Consider the following 27,250-nt stretch of genomic DNA (forward strand, 5'->3'; position numbering starts at 1 on the left):
TGCTTTTTAAAGGAAAGAATTGTATCCACCTCTACCACAGCTTCTGGCAGCTCGTTCCAGATGCTCACCACCGTCTGTGAAAAGATTTCCCCTCTGGTCTCTTTTGTATCTCTCCCCCTCTCATCTTAAACCTATGCCCTCTAGTTCTAGACTCCTCTACCTTTTGGAAAAGATGTTGACAAGCTACCTTATCTATACTCATTATTTTATAGACCTCTATAAGATTAACCCGAAGCCTCCTGCGCTCCAGGGAAAAAGTCCCAGTCTATCCAGCCTCTCCTTATAGACCATCAATTCCAGGTAGCATCCTCGTAAATCTCTTCTGCATTCTTTCTAGTTTAACAATATCCTTCCTATAATATGGTGAACAGAACTGAACACAGTATTCCATGTGTGGTCTTACCAATGTCTTGTACAAATTCAACAAGACGTCCCGACTCCTGTATTCAATATTCTGACCAATAGAACCTAGCATGCTGAATGCCTTCTTCACCACCATATCCACCTTCGACTCCACCTTCAAGGAGCTATGAACCAGTACCCCTACATCTCTTTGCTCTGTAACTCTCCCAACTCCCTACCATTAATGGAATAAGTCCTGCCCTGATTTGATCTACCAAAATGCATCACCTCACATTTATCCAAATTAAACTCCATCTGCCATTCAACGGCCCACTGGCCCAATTGGTCAAGATCCTGTTGCAATCTTATATAACCTTCTTCGCTATCCACTATGCCACGAATCTTGGTGTCATCTGTAAACTTACTAACTATGCCTCCTACATTCTCATCCAAATCATTAATATATATAACAAATAACAGTGGGACCAGCACCGATGCCTGAGGGACACCGCTGGTCACAGGCCTCCTATTTGAAAAACCCTCCATAACCACCTTTTGGCATCGGTTGCCTTGCCAATTTTGTATCCAATTGGATATCTCATCCTGGATTCCATGAGATTTAACCTTTTGCAACAACCTACCATACGGTATCTTGTCAAAGGCCTTGCTAAAGTCCATGTAGACAATGTCGACTGCACTGCCCTCATCTACCTTCTCGGTTACCCCTTCAAAAAAACTCAATCAAATTCGTGAGACATGACTTTCCCTAATTAGTCCTTGCTTGTCTAAATGCCTGTAGATCCTGTCCCTCAGAATGCCTTCTAACAATCTACTCACTACAGAAGGAAGGCAATAGTGTCCAGAGAAATTCATCAACATCCTCCAACTCCTCCACAACATGTTGACAACAGACCTCATCGATAGAAATAAAAGAGAAATCTTTGATGTCAAGACTGGAGTCAAGTAAGGAAACACCCCCACCCTTTTCTCCATCTTCATCACCACCAATTCTTCACCTTGTCAAGAATAAGCTTTCCAGCGGAATGGACATGGTCTACAAGATGGACAGAAACATTTCAACCTCAACCAGTTGAAATCCAAGAGGAAACTGACATTGCTCCTGTAACTTCAGTATGTGGATGACATCGTCATCTCCATTTTCTCAGAAGAGAATCTCCAAGCCATGTGTGACACCTTCGCGGAAGCAGACCGAAAAATCGGCGTCATCTTGAGCCTCAAAAAGACTCAAGTCCTTTACCAACCTGCCCCAGGGCAAGATCCAGTCACTCCCTCCATCAAGATCAGCAGAGAAACCCTGCCAAACGTAGAACATTTACCCTATCTGGAGAGTAATATCTCATCCAAGGATGACATCGATATAGGGTTCCAACATATCCAATCCACCTGTGCCTCCTTCAGACACCCAAGAACGAGAGTCTTTGATGACCGTGACATTCATGCTGACACCCACAAACTTGTGGACAAGGCAGTTGTCCTCCGAACTCTTCTATACAGCTCAGAAGCTTGGACTACGTACAGACGCCACCTCAAGACCCTGGCGAAGTACCCTAAACGCTGTCTGATATGGATTCTCTTCATCAGCTGGGAGGTTAGGCATACTAATATCAGCGTCCTTGAAGAAGCCAGCACTGAGGCCATGATCAACCAAAACCAACTTCACTGGGCCGGCCATGAGAGTCTGCCAAAGCAAATCCTCTTTGCCCAGCTCAAGGAAAGCTCCCAATCAGGACGACAAAGGAAGGACTTCAAAAACACTATGAAAGCTTACCTCAAGAAATGCAACATAGTCCTACACCTGGGAGACGTTGCTCAGAGGAGACCTACTTGGAGGAGCCTCCTGAATTAAAGGCACAATTCTTCGCGGACACTCAATTGCAAGAGGAGGCCTAGAAAAGGAGCCTGAGAAAGGAATACCAGTAATCTACAGTCCAAGGAGTGACCCCCACCTCCTGGAAGCACCTGCCAAGTCGAAGATGTGGCTCTAGGATTGGGGTCATCAGCCAATCAAGGACCCACAGAATCCATGACCAGTAACAGGGTGTTTCATATGGTTGACAGTGATCGCCGAAGATTCTGAGTACATTCAGGGACAGGTAAACAGAGATGTATTGTCAGACATTTAAAAAGGATGTTTAAGAATACACAGAAATTATATTCCAACAAGAAAGAAAAAATCCAAGAGGAGGGCTCACCATCTATGGCGAATCTAAAAAAATTAAAAAAGGTAGTATCAAACTTAAATGAAAAGCAATAACTGTGCAAAGATGGGCGGTAGGTCAGAAGATTGGGCAGTATATAAAGAACAGTAAAGAATGACCAAAACATAAATAAGGAACAGGATAAAATTGAGTATGAGAAAATGCTAGCTAGAAATATAAAGACATATAGTAAGAATGTCTATAGATAATTTGGGAAAAAAATTAACAAAGTGAACGTTGGTCCAGTAGAAAGTGAGTCTGGAGAGTTAATAATGGAAAATAAGGAGATTACAGATGAATTGAACAGGAATTTTGTATCAATCTTTACTATGACGGATACAAGTAACATCCCAGTAATAGCTGTAAATCAGGAATTGGAAGGAAGGGAGGAACTCTAGAAAGTTACAAACCAGGGGCGAAATTCTCCGACCCCCAGCAGGGTCGGAGAATCGCCTGGGGCCGCCGAAAATCCCGCCCCCGCTGTGGCAGAGATTCTCCACCACTCGGGAATTGGCGGGGGCGGGAATCACGCCACTCCGATCGGCGAGGCCCCTGCGGCGATTCTCCGGCCCGGATGGGCGCCACTGGGAGGTCTCTCCCGCCGCAAAGGTTTGAACCACCTCTGGTGGCAGCAGGATCGGCGCCGCGACCGGGCCCCCAGGGTCCTGGGGGGGGCGCGGGGCAATCGGACCCCATGGGGGTGCCGCCACGGTGGCCAGGCCCGCGATCGGGGTCCCCCGCTCAGACTCCAGGCCAGTGCCCTGGGTGCACTCCCTCTCTTCCGCCACCGCCACGGCCTCCGCCATGGCGGAAGCGGAAGAGAAACCCACATCGCGCATGCGCCGGTGGTGACGTCAGCGGCAGCTGGCCGCTGACGTCACCGCCGGTGCATGCGCCGACCGGCGAAAACCTTTCGGCCAGCCCCGCTGCCGGGCCTGAAAGGCCGCTGGCGCCGGTTTTTTGCGCCAGTCTTCTGGTGCCAACCGCTCCGGCACGGGGCTAGCCCCCAAAGGTGCGGAGAATTCCCCACCTTTGGGGAGGCCCGACCCCGGAGTGGTTGGCGCCACTCCCCTACGCCGGGACCCCCCCCGTCACGCCGGGTAGGGGAGAATCCCGCCCCAGGAAAGTGGAACTTAGCAAATCTTTGGGACTGCGGGTTCACAAGTCCCTGGGCCCTCCCTGATGGATTTCACCCATGGGTTTTACTTTTCTAGAATTCACTAGATTTAGGGGAAGGTTCAATTAGATTGAAAAATAATTAATGTAACTCCTTTATTCTAAATGGGTGGGAGTCTGAAAGTAGGAAACTAAGGGTCAGTTAACAATATCTGTCACAGGGAAAATTTTAGAAGCTATTAAAAACTTTAGGCACTTAAATAAATTCAAGGCAATCAGGTAGAATCAACATGGATTTTAAAGAGTAATCATGTTTAAACAATGTATTGAAGTTCTTTGAAGTAATAACAGGTGCTGTGGATAAAGGGGAACCTGTGACATTGCTGTACCTAAATTTTTATAATAATTTGATAAGGTGACCCAAAAGGTTATTGCACAAAATAAAAGTTTGTGGTGTAGGGGGGAGGGTAACACTGGCATGGATAGAAGATTAGTTAGCCAACTGGAAACTAAGCATCAATGGGTCATTTGCTGGTTGGCAGGATGTGACTGGTGATGTACTACAGGTATCAGGTAACTCTACAATTTATACAAATGATTTGGATGAAGGGACTGAAGGTATGGTTGCTAAATGTTATGATGTTATGATGTTATGATGACACAATGATAGAATGGAAATTAAGTTGTGAAGAGGAGCCTACAAAAGACTACAGATAGGTGCGGTGAGTGGGTAACGATCTGGTGTAGAATGTGGGAAAACGTGAGATTGCAAGAAGAAGAAGCATATTGTACAATGGGTGAGAGATTACAGAGCTCTCAGATCCAGAGGGATCTGGGTGTCTGTGCACGAATTACAAAAGGTTAGTATGAAAGCACAGTAAGTAATTAGCAAAGCTAGCAGAATGTTATTGTTTATCGAGAGAGGAATGTAGAACAAGAGTAGGGAGGTTATGCTTCAGTTATACAGGGTATTGGTGAGACCACATCTGGAGTAGTGCATAGTATTGGTCTCCTATTTATGGAAAGATGTAAATACATTCGTAGTTCAGAGAAGGTTTACTAGATTAATACACAGAATGGGCGGGTTATCTTTTGGAGGAAAGGCTAGGATTGTATCAACTGAGGATTTAGAAAAGTAAGAAGTGACTTGATTGAACCGCAAAGAGCCTGAGAAGACTTGACAGGATGGATGCGAAAAGGATGTTTCCTCTTGTGGGAGAATCTAGGACTAGGGACCACAGCTTAAAAATAAAGGATCACCTATTTATGACTGAGATGAGGAAAATCTTTTTATCTCTAGAGGGTTGAGACACTTTGGAATTCTCTTCAGACTGATGGAATAATAGATTCCCATCTCTACTTGCTGTAAAAGGTTCTGAATGGGTTTGGGAGTTTGTTTCAGAGTTCAAAGGAAAACAGAAATGACACCAACACAATTCAGGGTGGTGTTGGGATCGGATAGGGTACAGCATGTACATACATTCTGATGATCTTAAGTAAGCCAAGTGTACTCAATATGCACACAAATGCTTAGAATAGAAAAATGCTTCACTTCCTCAGTAACATCAATGCATTCTAAAAACTCTACAGTATTTGTTTAGCAACAAAGCACCACTGGAAACTTTCTACCCTGAGCCAGTGTGCAATCCACATATACTGTTCTGGGCAGCACTGAAACAATACTACATTCTGGTAAAAGACGAGTTTAAGCACCAGTACGATATTCAGGATTATAGAACCCTAGACTTAAATAGCATATTACCAAATACATAAACATTTCTCACCTTAACAGATCCCCCAATTACTTCCAAAATCCTTCCTCTGTACCAGAGTGTATCGGAACCTTTAACAATGCAGCCTTCTCTTTTGCTATAGCAATACGGTTTCAGAAATGGTAGGACTTTAAAACTGGTCTGGATAGCACTGGTCAGCATGTTGAATTGTTCTTCTATACTCAAAGCAAAAAGTGCAACAGTTGGGATCAGTTATCAGCTTGCAAGATTTCATGAGACCAAAGCAAAAATAACTAAATATTGTAAATAATATTGCATCATGTTAACATTTCAAAATTACGTTATGAAAATTAACATTGCAACACAAGTCAAGACAATACCTTATTTTGAGCCTCCGATACTTAACACAGAACATTTTTGTCCATTTGGAGCAATTCAATGCATGCACAGCAGCTTGTGATCACAAAGTTTATGGTCATTTTGTTTCAATTGTTAACCAAATATAACATTTTCGGATTGGTCACTGTTTCTGGGACTAACAACCTCAAAACGGCAGCATTTTCCAAAACCTGTGCCCCAGAGTGGGACTCAACACAGACTAAATATTCCTATGGGTCACTCCTTTCAATTTAGCAATGGATCTCCTGTGTCTTAACCTAGGGGCCACTAAAGTCATAGAGGAGGTCTTCAATTAAAAGATGAGGGGCGGGACTCTCCATCGGCCGTGCAGAAATGGGGAAACTCAATTGGGCGGAGAATCTGTTCTGACGGCGATGTCGCTGTGGGCACTGATTTGACACCAAATCGCAATTCTCCGTCGCCTCGACAGCAGCAATGAATTCTGGAACGCACGTACAGTAAACATCATTTGCGTATCATTAGCGAGCCCGACCCGGTATTATCCAGTGCCTCTGATTCTCTGCCTCCGATGGGTTGAATTCTCGACGGCAAGGTTCATTTCTATTTTTAGTAATCTGGAAACCGGCGTCGCAGCTGATGAAGGAGAGAGGAGGTAGGACATGGAGAGGCACAACCATGGGCTTCCTGGCCGGTCACTGGCTTTGGGTTGCGGGGGGGAGGAGGAATGGAACGTGCTCCAGGAGGAAGCCACCCAGGATGGAGCACCGGCTTCCCAACAGGCCAAGGGGGTGCAAAGGAAGCGCCGCTTGAGGCCTTGTACAAACTGGCAGCACCTGTTGTTTGAGGACCTGCCAGACCGGTCATGCTGTCGTAGACTCCGGCTGAACAGGGAGTCACTGTGACATATCCAAGCGATTTTTCACAGTGCTCAGCAAAGGTTTATACCAACAAAAAGGAAGGACAGTAGAAAGAGGGAAAATCGACCATGGATATCTAAGGAAATAAGGGAGAGTATCAAATTGGAGGAAAAAGCATACAAAGTGGCAAAGATTGGTGGGAGACTAGAGAAATGTGGGAAGGACACCTGCCCCCGGTGACCATCAAGGTGACGGCCGCCCTGAACTTTTATGCCACGGGGTCCTTCCAGGTTCTGGGTGGGGACTTGTCCAGGATCTCAGAGTTCGGTGCAGAAGTGCATCCGTGCCGTCCATCCATATGCCCATCGCAATGTGGACCGAGCCCAGCAGGATGCCCGGGCATTCGCTGTCATCGATGGGATGCCCCAGGTCCAAGGGGTGTATGACAGTCCTCTCTACACAAACCGAAAGGTGTTCCACTCAATGAACGTGCAGTTGGTGTGTGACAATCAGATGCGCATCATGCATGTTTGTGCCTGATACCCGGGCAGCATGCAAGACACCTTCATCCTGGCACACTCGACAATTTCTCACATGTTCGAGACGACCCCCAGCTGGGGGGGTTGGCTGTTGGGCGACAGGGATTATCCACTGTGGCCATGGCTAATGACGCCTGTCCAGGGACTACAGACCGACACCAAGATCCGCTACAACGCCCAAGCAGCATGCTATGGCCTCCTGAATATGCGTTTCAGGTGCTTGGACCAATTTGGAGGGGCCCTCTAGTACAGTGCTGGGAGGGTTGCCGGCATCCTGGCGGCCTGCTGCGTCCTCCACAACATTGCACAGAAGAGGGGTGACGTGCCGGAGGAGGAGGATGAACAGCAGTCCTCATCTGGTGAGGAGGATGCGGGGAAGGCAAATGAGCAAGTCATGGGGCCCAAGCAGACATGGGAGGCCGCACAATGCGTTGCCAGAGCCAACACGAATGGGATGCTCCGATTCCCTCTAGGTTTACCAACAACCCAGGACATAGACACTGCAGCACCCCCCCCCCCCCCCCCCCCCCGGGGTACATGCTGCACTGCAGGGCGCAGGCCCCAAGTTGGCTGCAACACCAGGTGTGGTCCATGGGATGGAGGAGGATGATAATTCGTTCTGTGATGAGCTCTGGTGCTCAGCATCGTATGAAAACCTGACCTCTGCCCACGGTAGCACTTTCATCCGTCCACCTGGGTGATCCCTGCATGCGAGCCTGCAGTTCCATCATGAGGTCCCATCGGATCTCTGGGGTGACTGTGTGTGGTTTTGCTTGGAGGGGGGGGGGTGGGGGGAAAAAGAGAAATGAAATGAAATGAAAATCGCTTATTGTCACGAGTAGGCTCAATGAAGTTACTGTGAAAAGCCTCTAGTCGCCACATTCCAGCGCCTGTCCGGGGAGGCTGGTACGGGAATCGAACCGTGCTGCTGGCCTGCTTGGTCTGCTTAAAAGCCAACGATTTAGCTGAGAGAGAGAGAGAGAGAGAGAGAGAGAGAGTGTGAGAGAGAGAGAGAGACAGAGAGAAGAGGCCACCCACAACCTCTGCCCATCCCCCCACCTGCATACCCTCTTTGACCAGCCCACTCCTCACTCCCATCTGATAAAGCACCGAGGAAGGTTGTAACAGTGCTAACGTGCATAAATATTTACAGATATGTGCCCTAGCCCTATAACTAAACTATGCCCTGCACTCATGCCATTAACTGCAGTAACTTTCTGGCTTTATGGGCCCTAATGCTACGCCTAGATAGATCCCATTAGGAGTAGAGGCGACCTACTGTGATTCCTGCACTGCGACCTGGGTCCCCGTTGACGGCTGTATTCTGGGGCGACTGGGCCTGGACAGCCCCAACTGATGCTGGTGTCCCCCAGGTGGCATGGTGCCGCCCTGTTCTGCCGCTGCCCGCCAGATGTGTCAAGGACTGCAGGAGGGATGAAGGAGGGGTAGGAGGAAGAAAGTTTGAGGTACTGCAGTATTCCGGCACCTCCCCTGCTCCCGATCTACTTCATGTGATGGGGGCGCGAGCCTGGCGCTGCCAGTCATTGAGGCCTGCTCTGGTCTCTGCATGCTTGTGGCCATGGTACAAGGAGTGGACCATCGCCGTCTGGGACTGCGTCACATTGACTGTGCCACCACATTCTGGGTCTGTCTCCCATCAGCCAGTGAATGCGTCATCTCCCTCTGGGACTGGGCCATGTCGGCCAGAGACTGGGCAATGCCAAAGACATTCACAGTCATGGCCTCCTGAGACATCACAGAACGAGTTGTCATCATCCTCCATCTCAACGACCACACCCGCTGTTACTGTCAACTCGGGGCCTGCGCCATGGCCTGCTGTGACTAGGCCACGCTCAGGAGCACAGCTGCAATTTCATAGTGGCTCTGGCACATGGCTGCCTCTGAGGCAGAAACCCTGCCCTGGGCCTCGGCCAGTGGCTGCACAGAATGGCCAGGCCTTGAACATGCTGCTCCATAGCCAAAATCCTTGTCCCCAAGACCTCCACCTTGGACATTACTCATGCTATTTTGGCCTGGGTGGCAAGCATGGTCGGCACCACCTCCTGCTCCTGCACGCGATTGGACTTCTGCAACTGCACCTGCGGGTACTGGATGCTTGCCATCAACCAAAGTAGTCCCTTGCTCTGCGACTGCATCTTCACGATCGATGGGACCGTCCGTTCGAGAAGCCCGAAACCCGTCTGGATGACAGCTAGTTTCTGGGTCGGCCCATTCTCCGACCGTCCACCCCCTTAAGGAGTTCATACCTCTTCCTAATGTACAGGATCAGCTGTGTGGTGCACACCAGATAGTGTTCCGGGGCCTCTTCACTAAAGTGCTCAACTGAGGTGGAATGGAGGAGGGTGTTGGAGACAGCTGTGATGGGAAATCTGCATCATCCCTGGACTCGAGCTCCGGTGTGTGTTGGGTTTCTTATTGAGGGCTGCCATCCATGCTGCTCTCATCACTGGCTGGCACATGGGGGGCTCCGGCTGTGGCATTGGCTGGGGGCAGTGGACACCAGAGTCAACACAAAACAAGGCTCATGATTAGACCGCACCGGGGGGGGGGGGGGGGGGGGCATGCCCAAGGCCCTCTGTTTGGCCCCGGTGAGGGGCTGCAGATCTGGCGGTTCCCTCCCAGTCTTCTCCCGCTCCCGGCGGTTATGGGTGGCCTGCCTCGGCTCCACCACATTCAGAAGGGTCGGCAGCTCAGTGTCCGTGAAACAGGGTGCCGCTCTTCTCACTGCCATTTTGTTGGCTGGTATGGTGCGTGTGGGGAGTGAAGTGCGTATATGCGGCTGCAGCTAGTCAGCCTCCTGAGTGTCAATCACAAATCCGGCACCTTTTCTCATTGTAATCAATTATGCTCCACGTGGCCATGGAGTTAGACCATCAAGTCGCTGAATCGGTCCAGGTGCGGCACCAGTTTTGCTATCGTGGAAGTCCACAAATCCTGCCCTGACATCAACAATTAGTCTCAGGAACGGAGAAGCCCACCAGAAATTTCCAGCAGTTAACAGATGCAGGATAATCTGATCAGTAAGGACGAAAATTCTGCAAGTGATGTACAAAGCCCCAACAATCCTGATATTGAATCAATTAAAAAGGTTTAAAGGGCACAGAATCCTTACGATACACTCAAGAGAACACTTGGCAGTACACAGCGAGGTCAGGATGAAACGGGACAGTGCAGCATTTAGTTTAGGCCATGAAGCGAGGGAGATGGAAAATATATCAGTGAGTGAACATTTTGCTGATATTGATAATTTTTAAGAAACAAATCACAGGAGGTGGCCAATTGGCCCATTGTGTCATTGCCGACTCCGCAAGGGCTTCTCAGTTAGTCCCATTTCCTCATAGCTTTGCAAATTCTCTGTTCAGTTTATTAACCAATTCCCTTTTATGATCTCCATAGGGACAGGTAACTTCGAAAGAGATTAGAGCTGCAATTCCAGCTGAAAAAGTGACAATGTTTCATGTTTTAAACCTTTACTGTAACAAATGACTAAAAAAAAACACATGACTAAACATTATTTTCTTTTTGTACACACCTTGTACTTTGACTACAGAAAGAAATTCTCTCCTTTAATACTTACCACACATCACACTCTCCACAGAAACAGCTCTTGTGGCAAACAATCCATAGTTGCTCACAGCTGCCAATGTGTCCCCATCGTGTCAATTAGTAACTCTGGGGGATCATTTCACAGTCTCATCTTCAGATTTCACAATTTCTTAAATCCATCACTAACAGCCTGTCCAAAGATTCCTTTTCTCACAGCCGTGCCAGGATGAATCGCCTGCAGGATTTCTGACTCGACACACGCCCTCCCATACCCGGTTATGGTTGCTCACAAAGCCAAAAACATCCTCTTTTCTCTGCTGAGCATACAGAATTACTGTCCCTTCATGATATTTAAAAAATAAATAAATTTAGAGTACCCAATTAATTTTTTCCAATGAAGGGGCAATTTAGCATGACTAATTCACCTATTCTGTACATCTTCAGGTTGTGGGGGCGAAACCACACACGGACAGTGCAAATTCCACACGGACAGTGACCTAGAGCCAGGATTGAACTGTGATCTCGGCACTGTGAGGCAGCAGTGCCAACCACTGTGCTGCCCAGTCCTCCATGATATTCATCGATTTGTAGAGAAACCTTTAACTAGATCTCAGAAATGGCTTCCTCTGCCCTCTTCCAGATGGTCATGTGATACATCAACCTTATATACAGTATAAATGCTGTTTAGCTATGCTCGACTCTTTCATCTTGCACAATTATAGCACAACTGCTTACAACCCAATAACTACAACACCTTTCTGGGACTTTGGAAGGCTCACCAGATGTACATGTAGTCAGCTCAGACGATTATCATTGTCTCCAAGCACAAATACCTTGCACCTTCTTCCCAGCACCATCTATTCCTTCCTTTGATCTCTTACAATCAAACTACCCAGGCTTACTATCAGAAAGACTTCAGAACAGGTCATATGGCCCCTTTCATTTAACACAAATTTAAAGACAGAGTCCAAAACATCACACCTGTATAAATCTCACAATTTTAACCCTTTTGTAAACCACAAATAAACCAGCAATCTCTACCTCAGGTAGTATATCCCAGAACCTAACCACTTGGGTTGCATTAAAAAAATGCTTTCCTCATGCCAAAATTAGATCTTTACTAATGACCTTAAATCAGTGTGCTCTGGTTCTTTTATGTCTTTCCATAAACTGGAATAGTTTCTCCCTATCGACTGTCCAGCCCCTCAGGATTTTGAAGATCTCATATTTTCTTTAAAGAGAACAAGTCTGCTTTATCAATCTATCCATACGACTGAAGTCTAATTCTTGGAACCATTCTGGTGCATATTTTCTCTCTGGGGTCTTCAATTACTTCCGAAAACTAGTATTTTACAAGGCTCACTACAAAATCCTTGCTTTTGTACTAGATGCCTCCATTTAGACATGATGTGGAGATGCCGGTGTTAAGACTATGGGGAGCACAGTAAGAAGTCTTACAACACCAGGTTAACGTCTTAACAGGTTTGTTTCAAACATTAGCTTTCGGAGCTCTGCTCCTTCCTCAGGTGAATGAGGAATGAGGTGAATGAGGTTCACCTGAGGAAGGAGCAGTGCTCCGAAAGCTAGTGTTTGAAACAAACCTGTTGGATTTTAACCAGGTGTTGTAAGACTTCTTACTCCATTTAGACAGACCAGGCTGCTATCTGCCTTTTTAACTGCTTTCTCAATCTGCCCTACCACTGACATCAATTTGTGCATATTCGCCTTATACTATTGCACAAGCTTTTATAATTTTATCATAGAATTACAGTGCAGAAGGAGGCCTGGAACCGTGAGACAGCAATGCTAACCACTGTACTGCCCCATGTATCCTTTTATTATATATTAACTTTCCTCGATCTTCCTGCTAAAATGTATCCCATCACACTTTTGTGCATTAAATTTCATCCGCCCATTCTGCCAGCTTACTTCCTCTCAAAGCCAACATTCCTCAGTTCACAATCCTTCAAATTTTGCATTTTTCTCAAATGTTAAACTGTGCCTTGCACAGCGAAGTCGAGGTCATTAATTTAGGTCAAGCAGTGGCCCCAATACCTACCTTGGGGAACCTTACCTTTTTTCAGTCCAAAAAATGCTAACCATTCATTACTACTGTTTCCTGTCACTCAGTCAACATCTAACCCATACTGCTACTGAACCTTTTATTCACAGGTTTCAAATTTACTGACAAACCTGTTAATAACACTTTAGCAAACACTTCTTGGAAGTCCTTGTACACTACATCAACCATATTATATTCATCAACCCCACCCCATTATCTCATCTAAAAACTCAAATAAGTCAAACATATTTGGACTTAAATACATGCTTTCCCCAATTAATCCACATGACTAATTGTATCTTTGGTAAAAGCAGATGCAAGATTCTCATTTCGTTCCTCAGCTCTTCCCTCTACCTCAATGTATAAATTCCTTTTGGCCCCTAATTGCTCCTACTCCTCCTTTTACCATCTTTCTGCTATTTTTATGGCTAAAAACAACTTCTGGATGCCCTTTTCTCTTGGCTACCAGTGTCTTCTCATATCCTTTCTTTGCTTCTCTGTTACCCCCCCCCTCTCTCTCTTTCCCCCTCCCAAAAAAAACTACCTAGTTCTCATTTGTGCTATTAACCTGACTTGGTCATACACACCTATTTGCAGCTTCATCTTACTTTCCATCTCTTTCTCCATCCAAAGAACTATGCATTTCTCCCTCATGGTAATGTACCTCAACTATACCCAAGCCAATCATTGTTTTGCGAACAACCTTTTGACTCCAATTTACTTGGGTCAGATCTGTTGTCACCCATTAAAATTGGCCTTCCTCCGATTAATTTGCTCTTTGTCCTTTTCAATAGCTAACCCAAACTTTATGGTGCCACGATCACGGTTCCTTAAATGTCCCACTACTGACATTAGATTCACTTGCCCCTCATTTCCCAGAATGAAATCAAGATAGTTGAGAAATTGGATGTGCTAAAAACTAACAAGATGTTAGAAAGGATGTCGTACTTTAAGTCATCAGGACCAGAACAAATGCCAAAGATACTGAGGGAAACAAGAGTGGTTGCAGATTCAATCATAGCAAGGGAGTTGGATAATTAACTGAATAGAAAAAAATTGCAAAGCTATGGGGGAAATGTGATGGAAGCGGTCATCAATAGCACTATCAAGCGGCACTTGCTTATCAATAACCTGCTCACTGATGCGCAGTATGGGTTCTGCCAGGATTACTCAGCTCCTGACTTCATTACAGCCTTTGTTCAAACATGGACAAAAGAGCTGAACTCCAGAGAGGAGAGAGTGGCATCCCTTGGCATCAAGATAGCATTTGGTAGAGTGCGGCATCAAGGAGCCCTAGCAAAACTGAAGTCAATGGAAATCAGGGGAAAGACTCTCTGCTGGTTGGAGTCAAACCTAGCACAAAGGGAGGTGTTTGTGGTTGTTAGGTCAATTATCTTACTTCCTGCACATCACTTCTGTTCCTCAGAGTAGTGTTCGAGGTCCAACCATTTCAGCTGCTTCAATGAACTTCCTTCCATCATAAGGTCAAAAGGATATTACCTATGATTATTTTTCAGCACCATCCGCAACTCCTCAGAGACTGGGGCAGTCCACATCCAAATACAGCAAACCTGGACAAGAACCTGACTTGGGCTGTCAAATGGCAAATAACATTTGTGCCACAAAAGTGCCAATCAATCACCGTCTCTAACAAGAGAGAAATTAACCACTGCCCCGACATTCAATGGCATTATCATCGCTGAATCTCCCACTATCAATATCCCGGGGATTACCATTTAACAGAAAGTGAACTGGACCAGCCATATAAATACTGTGGTTACAAGAGCAGGTCCGAGGCTAGCAATTCTGTAGTGATTAACTCGCCTTCTGACTCCCAAAACCTGCCCATCAACTACAATACAAGGCGCAAATTAGGAGTGTGATGGAATACTCTCCCACTGCCTGGATTAGTGCAGCCCCAACAGCACTCACGAAGCTTGACATCAAGAACAAAGCAGCCTTCTTGATTGGCACCCCATCACTTATTTAAAAGAATACATTTAGTGTCCCCAATTATTTTTTTTCCAATCAAGGGGAAATTTAGTATCACAAATCTACCTACCCTGCAGATCTTTGAGTTGTGGGGGTGAGACCCACGCAGACACAGGGAGAATGTGCAAACTCCACGCGGACACTGACCTGGGGCCAAGATTGAATCGGGTCCTCGATGCCGTGAGGCAGCAGTGCTAACTACTGCACCACAGTGCTGCCCAGATTGGCACCCCATCACAAACTCCCTCCACTACTGATGCACAGTGGCAACAGTGTGTACCATCTACAAGATGCAGTGTAGAATTTACCAAGAACCCTTAGACAATACCTTCCAAACCCACAACACACCCACAACATGGATTGCAGCAGTTCAAGAAGGTTCGCCACCACTTCTCAAGGGCAATTATGGATGAGCAGAGCAATAAAATGCTGGCCTAGCCAGCAAAGCCCCCAATCCATTAATGATTTTTTAAAAAGGTGGGTCAGTGGAACTGAATTGCTCTCCCAGAATGCAAGCATATTGGACACAAGTGGCTGAATGGCCTCTTTCTGTTCTTTAACTCTTAAAACATTTTGTGAAGTGTCAGTGAATGCATTTGGGGAGAGCAAGCACGTCAAGAGAATACAACAAATGGGTGGATACTGAGTACATGGTTATCAGGACATGTTGGTTCAACCAAAATGGGATACTTTTCTTTATTAGCCAAGGTCTGGCACACAGGTGCAGAGAGGTTATGTTAGAACTGCATTAAACACTACCAAGGCTGCCATTACAGTTCCTGCCATCACACTACAGGAAGGATATAATTGTATTGGAGAGGATACACAAGAGATTTATGAGCATGTTGCCAGGTTTTTAGCTAAAATGAAATACTGCATAGGCTGGAAATTTGGATCAGAGGAGACCGAAGAGACATTTAATTTAGCTGTATAAAATTATGAGGCCCAGAGTGTGAATATGAAGAATCTATTTCCTTTAGCAGAGAGATCAGTACACATGGGGCATACATTTAAAGTAATTGGCAGTAGGATTCAAGAGTTGTACAAGATGGCAATTTTTAAAAAATGGATCAAGCTGACTGATGCATTGGCATTACTTTAAATCAAAGAAGCCCAAGTTAGCTCTAACAGAGAGTTATGCTTGGAGATGCCAGGGGGAGATGGGTGGATACAGGGGGAGACGTTAAATCCAACGCTCATGCAAAATTAAATGGAGGTTACAATGACTGCAGTAGTCACAAGGATAAAATATTTTGGAGCACTGCACGAGTTTAAAACCGTTAATAAAACTTGATTATGAAATATGGAATAAACAGCAAATTGTAATAAAATGCCAAATTTACTGGAAAAACATACTAAGTACCAAAACCATAAATCTTTTTCCTCAAGTTGAAGTATGCAGAAAAGTCCTATATAAATGAAGAAAAAAAACGAAGACATGATGAACCTACAATAAAGATCCCAGTGTGATTCTTTACACTTCTGGGTGAAGATTGAAGTCAAAAAATCTTTAAAACTACAATAGATTTTACAGTAAGAGTCCATATAATTATCCACAGTTCTTTCTTTTAGAGGAGTATGAGTTAGTATCTTCATTGACAACTTTGATGGTCTGTAACTTACTCAATGATACTGCCATTCCATAGATGATTCCATCTTCACCAACTCCAGTTATTTCAACCTCGAAGATATTTGTATTCGGCAGGTCAGGTGATTTATACATTTTTTTGGATGGCTGGTGATTTTCACGATTGGTTATCAAATGTTCAGCAATTTCAGTTGCTTGGCCTAACGACAGTTGCCAGTCATTTTGCTTCAGATCAGCCTGTACTGCTCCGCCATCTGGTGCAGTCGAACTAAAGTGAACAAAACTAATTGGTCAGATCTGAAGGTTTAAAATTAAGCCATGACTCAACAAAAAGAATACATTTTAAACCATATGGCAGTAGTTTCCACACTTAAAATATTTAACTTCTGAACTCATGCAAATATCGTTAAACCCTCTTATAATCAAATCTTAATTCCATAACTAATTCTCAAAGCATTACATTATTTTATTGATAATTTTCAATAAAAATGCATTTGTTTTCTTAGCGGCAAACTCCTCTGGTGAAAATATTCTCACTGGTACCTCCTATAAAATTATATAAGTATAACGCATAAAATGTGGCAATAGCTCATTCAGGTTAAAAAGTCAATTCATAAAATTTCCAAGTTTAAATAGTTCAAAACGGTGATCACTGAACAGTACAAACAACCTAAATAGTGACAATGGCCTTTATTTCAGAATGCGAATGCACGTGGAGTGTCGACTTTAATTCTGAATCTGGCAATCATGGAATCCTGTACACCGAATCCATAAAGTTAAACGCTGAGACCTCAGCCAGTCATCATTAATTTTGATTGCAATTGAGCATTTGTTCTTGAACCACATTATTTTACACTAAATGGTCCACTGACTCAGAAGTGTCATTTAAGAACAAGGAAGATTTGTTTTGACAAATAAAATCATATGCTTTTACTACCTTGACAGATTACCTATCCAAAATACTGTAGGAGGGAGATGGATATGAGTACACAAAATGAAGAAATATTTCATTCTTGTGGTGATATAACCACTGTAGATATGTGTACTTGCAGTAGGGGGATGTATGGCTGTACCTGTAATACAGGTTCCTCCGGTAAGCCCCTGCCGGCTAGCTTCGCCCACAGGGAGCTTGTGTATAAATATGCCTGTGAGTCACTGAGATCCTATTCTACAGCTGCCACCAGAGGAATAGCATCACACAGCAATAAATCCTTGATTGTACATGTCTCAAGTCTCTGTGTGCAATTGTTAGCGCCACAATTTATTGCTGTGATTTTCCTTACACCATGGACATCAGGATCAAGCCTGACCGTCTGCAGCTGGATCCGCAGTCGCCTCACACCAGGAAAGACTTTGTTCAGTGGCTTGCAGTCTTCGAGGCCTCCATCTATTCAGCGGACCCTCCCCCGACGGAGGCTCAAAAAAGACGGTAGCATGGTGGTTAGCATAAATGCTTCACAGCTCCAGGGTCCCAGGTTCGGTTCCCGGCTGGGTCACTGTCTGTGCGGAGTCTGCATGTCCTCCCCGTGTGTACGTGGGTTTCCTCCGGGCGCTCCGGTTTCCTCCCACAGTCCAAAGATGTGCGGGTTAGGTGGATTGGCCATGCTAAATTGCCCGTAGTGTTAAAGTAAGGTGGGGGGGGGGGGGGGGGGGGGGTTGTTGGGTTACGGGTATAGGGTGGATACGTTGACTTGAGTAGGGTGATCATTGCTCGGCACAACATCGAGGGCCGAAGGGCCTGTTCTGTGCTGTACTGTTCTATGTTCTAAGACAACTCCTGTACTCAAGACTTAGCTCAGTGTGTTTCCGCTAATTCGAGATGCGCCTGACTACGCCAAAGCTATGGAACTGCTCAAGGAGAACTATGCACAGTCGACGAACACACTGTTTGCGAGACATCTACTCTCTACTCGCGTCCAGCAGCCGGGTGAGTCGATTGAGGACTTCTGGAGGGCCCTTATACCTCTGGTACGAGACTGCGACTGCCGGGCCCTCTCAGCCACAGAACACTCTGATTTACTCATGCACAATGCCTTTGTTACAGGCATTGCATCGGACCTCATCCGGCAACAACTGCTGGAAGGGGCTGCCCTCGACCTCGCGGCCACAAAGAGTCTGGCGCTTTCAAGGACGGCCGTCTCCCGTAGTGCGCGATCTTACTCCGCTCGACACTCGGCCCACCCGTCCTACCCCTCGTGGACCCCGCAAATGGCCCCCCAGGCCCACCCGTCCTACCCCTCATGGACCCCGCAACCGGGCCCCCCAGCAGCCATCCCCACGCACTATGCCTGCGCTGCTCGCCGCACCGCGCTCCCTGGGGGTCCCCGCTGTTACTTCTGCGGTCAGCAGAAGCACCCCCGCCAACGCTGCCCGGCCCGCACCGCGACCTGCAAAGCTTGTGGCAAGAAAGGCCACTTTGCAGTGGTGTGTAAGTCCCGAATTGTTGCCGCTATCGCGCCCCCATTCCCCCCCGCGCCTCAGCCAATCGCACAATGGGCCCTGCCGTCCGCTTCCACCGACCCCACGTGCGTTCCATGGGCGCCGCCATCTTGTCCCGACCCCACAACGTGCGCTCCATGGGTGCCGCCATCTTGTCCGCCACCATCTTCTCCCACACAGGTACTCCAGACGCCGCCATTTGTCCTCCCTCCGGGACGCTACCGCTACTCATCGGCCGATCGCCCGCTACTCGCCTCCGTTACGCTCGACCAGTCGCGTCCTCGCAACCTGGCACCCTCTTCCACAACGGTGCTGATCAACGGCCACGTGACCTCCTGCCTCATTGACTCCGGGAGCACCGAGAGCTTTGTCCACCCGGACACGGTAAGGCGCTATTCCCTTGCGGTCCATCCCACCAACCGGCAGATCTCTCTCGCCTCTGGTTCCCACTCTGTCCCGATCCGGGGTAACTGCCTGGTTAAGCTTACTGTACAGGGCGTGGAATTAGACCGTTTCCGCCTGTACATTCTCCCCAACCTCTGCGCGACACTCTTACTAGACCTGGATTTCCAATTCAATCTCCAGAGCCTCACCCTCAAATTCGGCGGACCCCTACCTCCCCTCACCGTTTGCGGCCTCGCGACCCTCAAGATCGAGCCTCCCTCCCACTTTGCCAATCTGACCGCAGATTGCAAGCCCGTCGCCACCAGGAGCAGACGGTACAGCATCCAGGACAAGGCCTTCATCAGGTCCGAAGTCCAGCGGCTGCTTCGGGAGGGTATCATCGAGGCCAGCAACAGTCCTTGGAGAGCCCAGGTGGTAGTGGTTAAGACCGGGGAAAAGCACAGGATGGTCGTGGACTACAGCCAGACCATCAACCGGTACACGCAGCTCGACGCGTACCCTCTCCCCGGCATATCTGATATGGTCAATCAGATTGCACAGTACTGGGTCTTCTCTACTATTGACCTGAAATCCGCCAACCACCAGCTCCCCATCCGTAAATCGGACCGTCCCTACACTGCCTTCGAGGCAGACGCTCGTCTGTACCAATTTCTTAGGGTTCCCTTCGGCGTCACAAATGGAGTCTCGGTATTTCAACGAGAAATGGACCGAATGGTTGACCGGTACGGACTGCAGGCCTCCTTCCCGTACCTCGACAATGTCATCATCTGCAGCCATGACCAGCAGGACCACGACGCCAACCTTTCTAAATTCCTCCACACCGCATCTCTCCTTAATCTCACGTACAACAAGGAGAAGTGCGTGTTCCGCACAGACCGCTTAGCCATCCTCGGCTACGTAGTCCAAAACGGACTACTGGGGCCCGACCCCGACCGCATGCGCCCCCTCATGGAGCTTTCACTCCCCCACTGCCCCAAGGCCCTCAAACGCTGCCTGGGGTTCTTTTCTTATTACGCCCAGTGGGTCCCACAATACGCGAACAAGGCCCGCCCACTTATCCAGTCCACACATTTTCCCCTCACGGCCGAGGCACAACAGGCCTTCGCCCACATTTGATCTGACATAGCCACGGCCGGGATGCATGCAGTAGATGAGACACTGCCTTTTCAAGTAGAAAGCGACGCTTCAGATGTCGCCCTTGCCGCCACGCTGAATCAGGCATGCAGACCCATGGCATTCTTTTCACGCACCCTCCACGCCTCTGAAATTCAACATTCCTCTGTTGAAAAGGAGGCCCAGGCAATTGTTGAAGCGGTGCGGCACTGGAGGCATTACCTGGCCGGCAGGAGATTCACTCTCCTCACTGACCAACGGTCGGTAGCCTTCATGTTCAACACCACGTAGCGGGGCAAGATCAAGAATGACAAAATCTTGCGGTGGAGAATCGAGCTCTCCACCTATAACTACGAGATCTTGTATCGCCCCGGCAAGCTCAACGAGCTCCCAGACACCCTCTCCCGAGGTACATGTGCCAGCGCACAAGTGAACCAGCTCCATGCCTTGCACGAGAGCCTTTGCCATCCGGGGGTCACTCGCTTGTACCATCTGATCAAAGCCCGCAATCTGCCCTACTCCGTCGAGGAAGTACGGACAGTCACCGGATACTGCCAGGTCTGCGCCGAGTGAAAGCCGCACTTCTACCGGCCAGATCGCGCGCGCCTGGTGAAAGCGTCCCGCTCCTTTGAACGCCTCAGCGTGGATTTCAAAGGGCCCCTCCCCTCCACCGACCGCAACACCTACATCCTTAGTGTGGTCGATGAATTTTCTAGGTTCCCCTTCGCCACCCCATGCCCGGATATGACGTCTGCCACCGTCATCAAGGCCCTGGATTCCATTTTCGCTCTGTTCGGTTTCCCCGACTACATCCACAGTGACAGGGGATCCTCGTCCATGAATGATGAGCTGCGTCAGTTCCTGCTCAGCAGGGGTATCGCCTCCAGCAGGACGACCAGCTACAACCCCCGGGGAAACGGGCAGGTAGAGAGGGAGAACGGGACGATATGGAGGGCCGTCCAGCTGGCCCTACGGTCCAGGAACCTCCCAGCGGCTCACTGGCAGAAGGTCCTCCCTGACGCGCTCCATTCCATTCGGTCACTACTGTGCACCGCAACTAACAGTACACCCCATGAACGTGTTTTTGCCTTCCCTCGGAAGTCTACATCCAGGGTGTCGCTCCCGACGTGGCTCACGACTCCGGGCCCAGTCCTTCTCCGTAGGCATGTCCGGCACCACAAGGCGGAACCCCTGGTGGACAAAGTACGCCTACTCCACGCCAACCCTCAGTATGCCTACATGGAGTTCCCCGACGGCCGCCAGGACACAGTCTCGCTCTGGGACCTGGCTCCCTCAGGTGCTGATCCCATGCCCACGCCCCTTTTCCCCCCCGCGCCACCCTCCTTTTCCCCGGTGCACCCGTATTCGTCTCCACCAGGTCCATCCCTCGTCCCCCTGCCCACACTGGAGGACACGGAAGATTTCGGCTCGCTCTCGGAGTCATCCCACCAGCAGCCAGCACCAACACTGCCAGAACCTGCACCATCGTTGCCATCACCGCCTGGGCCGTCGTCGCCACCACAGCTACGCCGATCACAGCGGAACGTTCGACCGCCGATTCGGCTCAACCTGTAACCTGCTAACCGGATGGACTCTTGGTTTTCTTTGTTTGAACCCTTTTGTAAATATATTATCCTTTGTATTATAGTTACACGTTACCCCCGCCGGACTCATTTTTTTTTTACAGGGGGTGAATGTGGTGATATAACCACTGTAGATATGTGTACTTGCAATAGGGGGATGTATGGCTGTACCTGTAATACAGGTTCCTCCGGTAAGCCCCTGCCGGCTAGCTCCGCCCACAGGGAGCTTGTGTATAAATATGCATGAGAGTCACTGACATCCTATTCTACAGCTGCCGCCGGAGGAATAGCATCACACAGCAATAAAGCCTCGATTGTACATGTCTCGAGTCTTTGTGTGCAATTGTTAGCGCCACAATCCTTATTCCACATTCTCCCCAAGCGTATATAAAAGCTGTACAAAATTTAAAAGGAAGAGGGGCCATTGCACCAGCTGTCACGACTGATCTTCCCAATCATTGTGCATTGCAGTTAAGTCTAGAGATAAATAGGGACCTCCAGTGGTGGATGTAGCAGAGAAAGAGGCAGAAGGATACTCTCTGCACTGAATCAGACTTTTAAAGCGCAACAGCTACAGTACAAGTTTTTAAAGAATGGCAAATCGACAAACAAACACAATCTGCAAAATATGCCCAGAAATAACAAGGAAGGAAACAGGACGCACATTCTCCCCGGATACCGAGGCTTCGCAGGACTCGGCAGGTGGCAAAATAGCAACGGCGACCTCTTTGCCCATGGAAACAGTCGCCTCATGGCGGCTGAACTAAGAAAATACTTTCAAAGCCTGGCAGAAGAGATGAAAAGATCTGTGAATGAAGCCCTGGCCCAGACATCAAGTAAATTAGAAATTTGAGTAAAGTTATGGGAGCATGTGGGGCTACTGTGAAAAGCATGTGAGGCTGCCCTTTCTGATCATAGCAGCCAGGTTTCTCCACTAGAAAATGGCCCGTCTTCAGTAGTGGAGACAAATAAATTTCTAACGGCCAAATTGAATGACCGAGAAAACAGGTCGCAAAGGCAGAATATCTGCCTCATGGGTTTGCTGGAGGGGATGGAGGTCGACACCGCTACAGAATATTTTTCCAACATGCTAAGCAAAATGGTGGGTGAAAGAATCTTCTCATCCCCCCTGGAGCTAGACTGTGCTCATAGCACATTGTGACCGAGACCTCGTGCTGGGGAACCCCCACACGCAGTTTACAGGTTCCACCAGTTCAAGGAAGAACAGGTCCTTCGATGAGCCAGGAACACTGGGAGATAAAATGGAAGATCACTGTTCGGTTGTATCAAGGCCTCAATGCTGAGCTGGCAAAAAGAGAGCAGCTTTCAATGGGGTGGGTCTCCAATTCGGTCTGCTATAACCAGCCCGCCTCTGGGTGTCTGTCGGAGAAAAGGATCACTTTTCCAACTCACCTGAAGAGGCAAACTTGTTTGTTCAGGAGCTCAGCTTGAATTCTGTTTAATTCTTTTTTATATTAAAGTTACTATGTGTTTTGAATTTCAACGTTTTTACATTGTTGGTATGTATTAAAAAAATTAGCTTTGGGCTTTTACAAGTGCTGAACATGGTCATCACGTTGTGCACTTGTTGCGTAATTAATTTTATAAACGTTAAAGGTTTTCTTTTCTTTGTCTATGTGGTTGAGCGGAGAGCCTTCCGGCTAAGAATAAGGTTAGCTGACGTGAAGTACAAAAGTGGATATGCTGCAGCTCTTAGACGCAAACACCTTGCGAATAGGTGTGGAATATAGTTTTCATAGCTTTAAGTTCTGTAAAGATTTAATATTACTATTGGGTGTAGGGTAGGAGGAGAGGGAGGACGTTGAAGTTAGCTGTTTGACCTTGTCCACTATTCTGGACTTTGGAGCGGGCTTGGCTGCTGTCCTGGTGGGATCTCTTCATCTTGGCTTAATTAAGATTCCTTACTTGTTAATGTTCAGAGATAATGGCTGAGCCTGGCACGAAGAGGCAGTGAGGGATCTGCATTTCACCTTGTAACTTGGAATGTTAGGGGTCCAGGCAAAGGTTTTTGCTCATCAGAAGGGTCTAAACTCAAGTTTGTATTTCTACAGGAAGCCCATCCATGGGTGAAGGCCCAGATAAGGTTTCCCAAAAATTGGGTGGGAGAAGTCTTTCACTCGGGCTTCAATGGTAGGGCTAGAGGTATGGCAATACTAATTTACAATTTACTCCCTCAGATTATGGATGGCCCCAATGGTTGTTTTATTGTAGTCTGTGGTTCACTGGAAAACACTTGTTATTTTAGTAAATATTTAGGCTCCTACTGGGACAATCCAAGTTTTATGTGTACCCTGGTGAATCTCCTCAACTTAGACTCGCTTCATTTGATTCTAGGAGGCGACCTAAATTGTGGCCAAATTGGATTGTTCCATGCCAAAATCTTTGACCCCCATCTGGGATGTTCAGGGCACTGAACTCATTCATGGGACGTACTGGGGGGTGGATCCGTGGCGTTTTCAGCATCCAAACAGTAAAGAATTTTCCTTTTTTCCCCACATGTTCACCATTCCTACTCCAGTATTGATTTTTTTCAAGTCCCTCCTTTCTTCAGTGATGGCAGCTGAATACCCGGGAATTGCCACCTCCAACCATGCTACTCATTTTGTTGATTTTTGTTTTGTATTTGGCCCTCTCAAACCCGCACCTTGGAGACTACAGACACCACTTTGTTGTCTGGTGACAAATTTTGGGAGCGTTTGTCTGTTGCTGTAGCAGACTTTATTAATCTCAATGAAACAGAGTCAATATCTCCTTCAATACTTGGGAAAGCGCCATCTAAAAGGCGTCGTAATGGGGGTGATCATTTCATATAAAGTTCACATCATGAAATTGAAGAGTGAACAACAAAGGACCCCATTTTGGAGGTTGACCGTCAATATTCATTTGCCCCAACACTAGATCTAATGATGCACAGAAAGAATTTACAACTCCAATTTGAACTGATATCTACGGACAAAGCCATGCACGAGTTGCATCGTTCCAGGGCACCTTCTAAGAACATGGGGAAAAGGTGGGTCATCTTCTTACGCATCAACTCAAGAAGCAGACTGCTTCCTGAAAAATGCCTCTAATTCGTAATAAGGGATGTAACTTAAGTGTCAGCCCCTCTCAGAGAAGCTAACACCTCTAATAATAGATATGTTTAACGATTCGCTGTCTAGGAATCCACTACCTCCGACTCTCATCCAGTCTTCAGTTTCTGTGTTCCTCACAGGAAGTGGGGGCCCAGTAAAGTGTGGGTCATACCGATCCATTTCACTCAACATAGAGGTTAAGCTTCTGGCCCACGTCGTGGCATCCCGGATGGAGCCCTGTCTCCTGGTTATAGTGTTGGAGGACCAGACAGGCATTATTAAAGACAGACAGTTGTCGGCCAATGTCCTGAACATTGTTCTCCTCTCTTCCCCCCCCCCCCCCCCCCCCCCCCCCCCCCCCCCGCCCCCGAGTACTGCTCGGAAACCTGAAGCCATATTATCAGAATATTTCCCGTTCTCCCTCCCTTCCCAGTACTGCTCGGGAACCTGAAATCATAGTATCAGAATATTTCCCGTCAGGCATGGGTACTAGACAGGGCTGTCCTCTTTCCCCGTTGCTCTTTGTACTGGTTATTGAGCCCATCTTGATAGCGTTGAGGTCATCAGAGGGGGTGGAAGGGTATACACTGGGAGGGAGTGAAGCACCGGGCCTCACTCTATGCTGATAATCCAGAAAACACTCAGGGGCTGGTTTAGCACAGTGGGCTAAACAGCTGGCTTGTAATGCAGAACAAGGCAGCAGCGCGGGTTCAATTCCCGTACCAGCCTCCACGATCAGGCATAGGAATGTGGCAACTAGGGGCTTTTCACAGTAACTTCATTGAAGCCTACTTGTGACAATAAGCGATTATTATTAAAACACTCAGTTTTAATAATAAACACTTTAGTTTCTAACCGGAGAAGATGCTGAATGTTGTGAGTATCCTCCTGTCGTCTATTGAGGAGACCGGGTATACGAGAGAGACATGAGGATACTCAACATTCGGCACCTTCTCAGGGTACAAATTAAATGCGGGTAAAAACAAATGCTTTCCATAATTCCATCAGCCAGAGAGGCTCAACTTAGTACACTGCCGTTTCGTGTCTCACCTTCTAATTTCCAACACCATGGGAATTTAGGATCTGCGTAGCTCATAACTGGATTTTGCTTCACAAGCTGAACTATTCAAGCCTCATCGGTAATGTTAAAGCGGACTTAGAGGTGGAGTACTCTTCCTTTGACTCTTGCAAGATGTGCTCCCAAGATTTCTAATTTTTTCAATGTAGTTCCATTTTTGTGCCCAAATCATTTTTATTTCAGTAAACAAATTAATTTCAACTTTTATCTAGGTAGGTAAATGTCCCAGAGTCCGCAGCACTCTGCTTCAAAGGCAGGGGATCGGGAGGTTTGGCCCCCACAAATCTGTTTTTATTATTGGGCTGCCAACATACAGAAAATCCTGCACTGGATTAGCGATCCTGGCTCGATTTGGGGTAAAATGGAGGCTCGGTCTTGTACCACAACCTCCTCCCTACATAATAGCCACACCACCGCCCTTCTCCCCTGCAGGTATTCCCTGGAGTTCTGTGATCATCTTCTCCCTCAGGATCTGAAAAGCAGTTCCGGCACCACTTCAACCTTCTCTCACTATCCTCGCTTGCCTTGATCAACAGCAATCACCTATTTGCGCCTTTGAGCTGGGACCCATCTTTCAGGTCTTGGAAGTCTTGTACACTTTGGGGACTTCTTTTTTTTTTAAAGAAGAGGTTTGCCAGCCTTGAGAGAATAACTGACAAATTTAGTTTGACTGGCTCCAATCTTTTCCTTTTCTTCCAAATTTGAGATCTTTCTTCCTTCCCCCTGACCTGACCCGCTTTTTAGTTGTAGAAGTTCCTGTCCTTGGCACAACAGAACAGAACTTAAACCTGCAAAGCCTTATATTTTCTTTGGATCCTGCCCCTCCGGATGGAGTGAAGGAGAAATGGGTTGGGGAGCTAGGCGCTGTACTGAAGAGGCTTGGAGGGAAGCCCTCTACAGGGTGAATTCCACTTCATCCTGTGCCAGACCGAGTTTGATTCAGTTCAACGTATTACATAGAACACATTGGACTAAGGTGAAGGTGAATGGATTCTTTCAAAATGTGGAGAACAAGTGTGATCGCTGCTTGCTTAGGCCAGCTAACCACACGCACGTGTTTTGACCTGTCCTAAGCTTGCTGGATACTGAGAGTCCTCTTTGAAAATGAGATCTAAGATTTTAAATGTGGGCCTAGAAGCCCACTGGTAGCAATATTTGGAGG

General features: G+C 47.4%; 1 protein-coding gene across 2 annotated transcripts in view; it reads right to left on the minus strand.

Annotated features, from left to right (window-relative positions):
* rnf17 (ring finger protein 17) overlaps window positions 1-27,250 on the minus strand; it is a 211,847-nt gene that overhangs the window by 46,656 nt on the left and 137,941 nt on the right. For both annotated transcript variants that reach the window (XM_038817770.1, XM_038817769.1), the window contains exons 24-25: window positions 16,411-16,643; window positions 5,462-5,625 (exon numbers count right to left, since the gene is read on the minus strand). In XM_038817770.1, coding sequence (XP_038673698.1) covers window positions 5,462-5,625; window positions 16,411-16,643 — 397 coding nt within the window. The remainder of the gene's footprint in view (window positions 1-5,461; window positions 5,626-16,410; window positions 16,644-27,250) is intronic.

Source organism: Scyliorhinus canicula, chromosome 14 (assembly GCF_902713615.1).
Source record: "Scyliorhinus canicula chromosome 14, sScyCan1.1, whole genome shotgun sequence".
NCBI classification, from domain to species: Eukaryota; Metazoa; Chordata; class Chondrichthyes; order Carcharhiniformes; family Scyliorhinidae; genus Scyliorhinus; species Scyliorhinus canicula.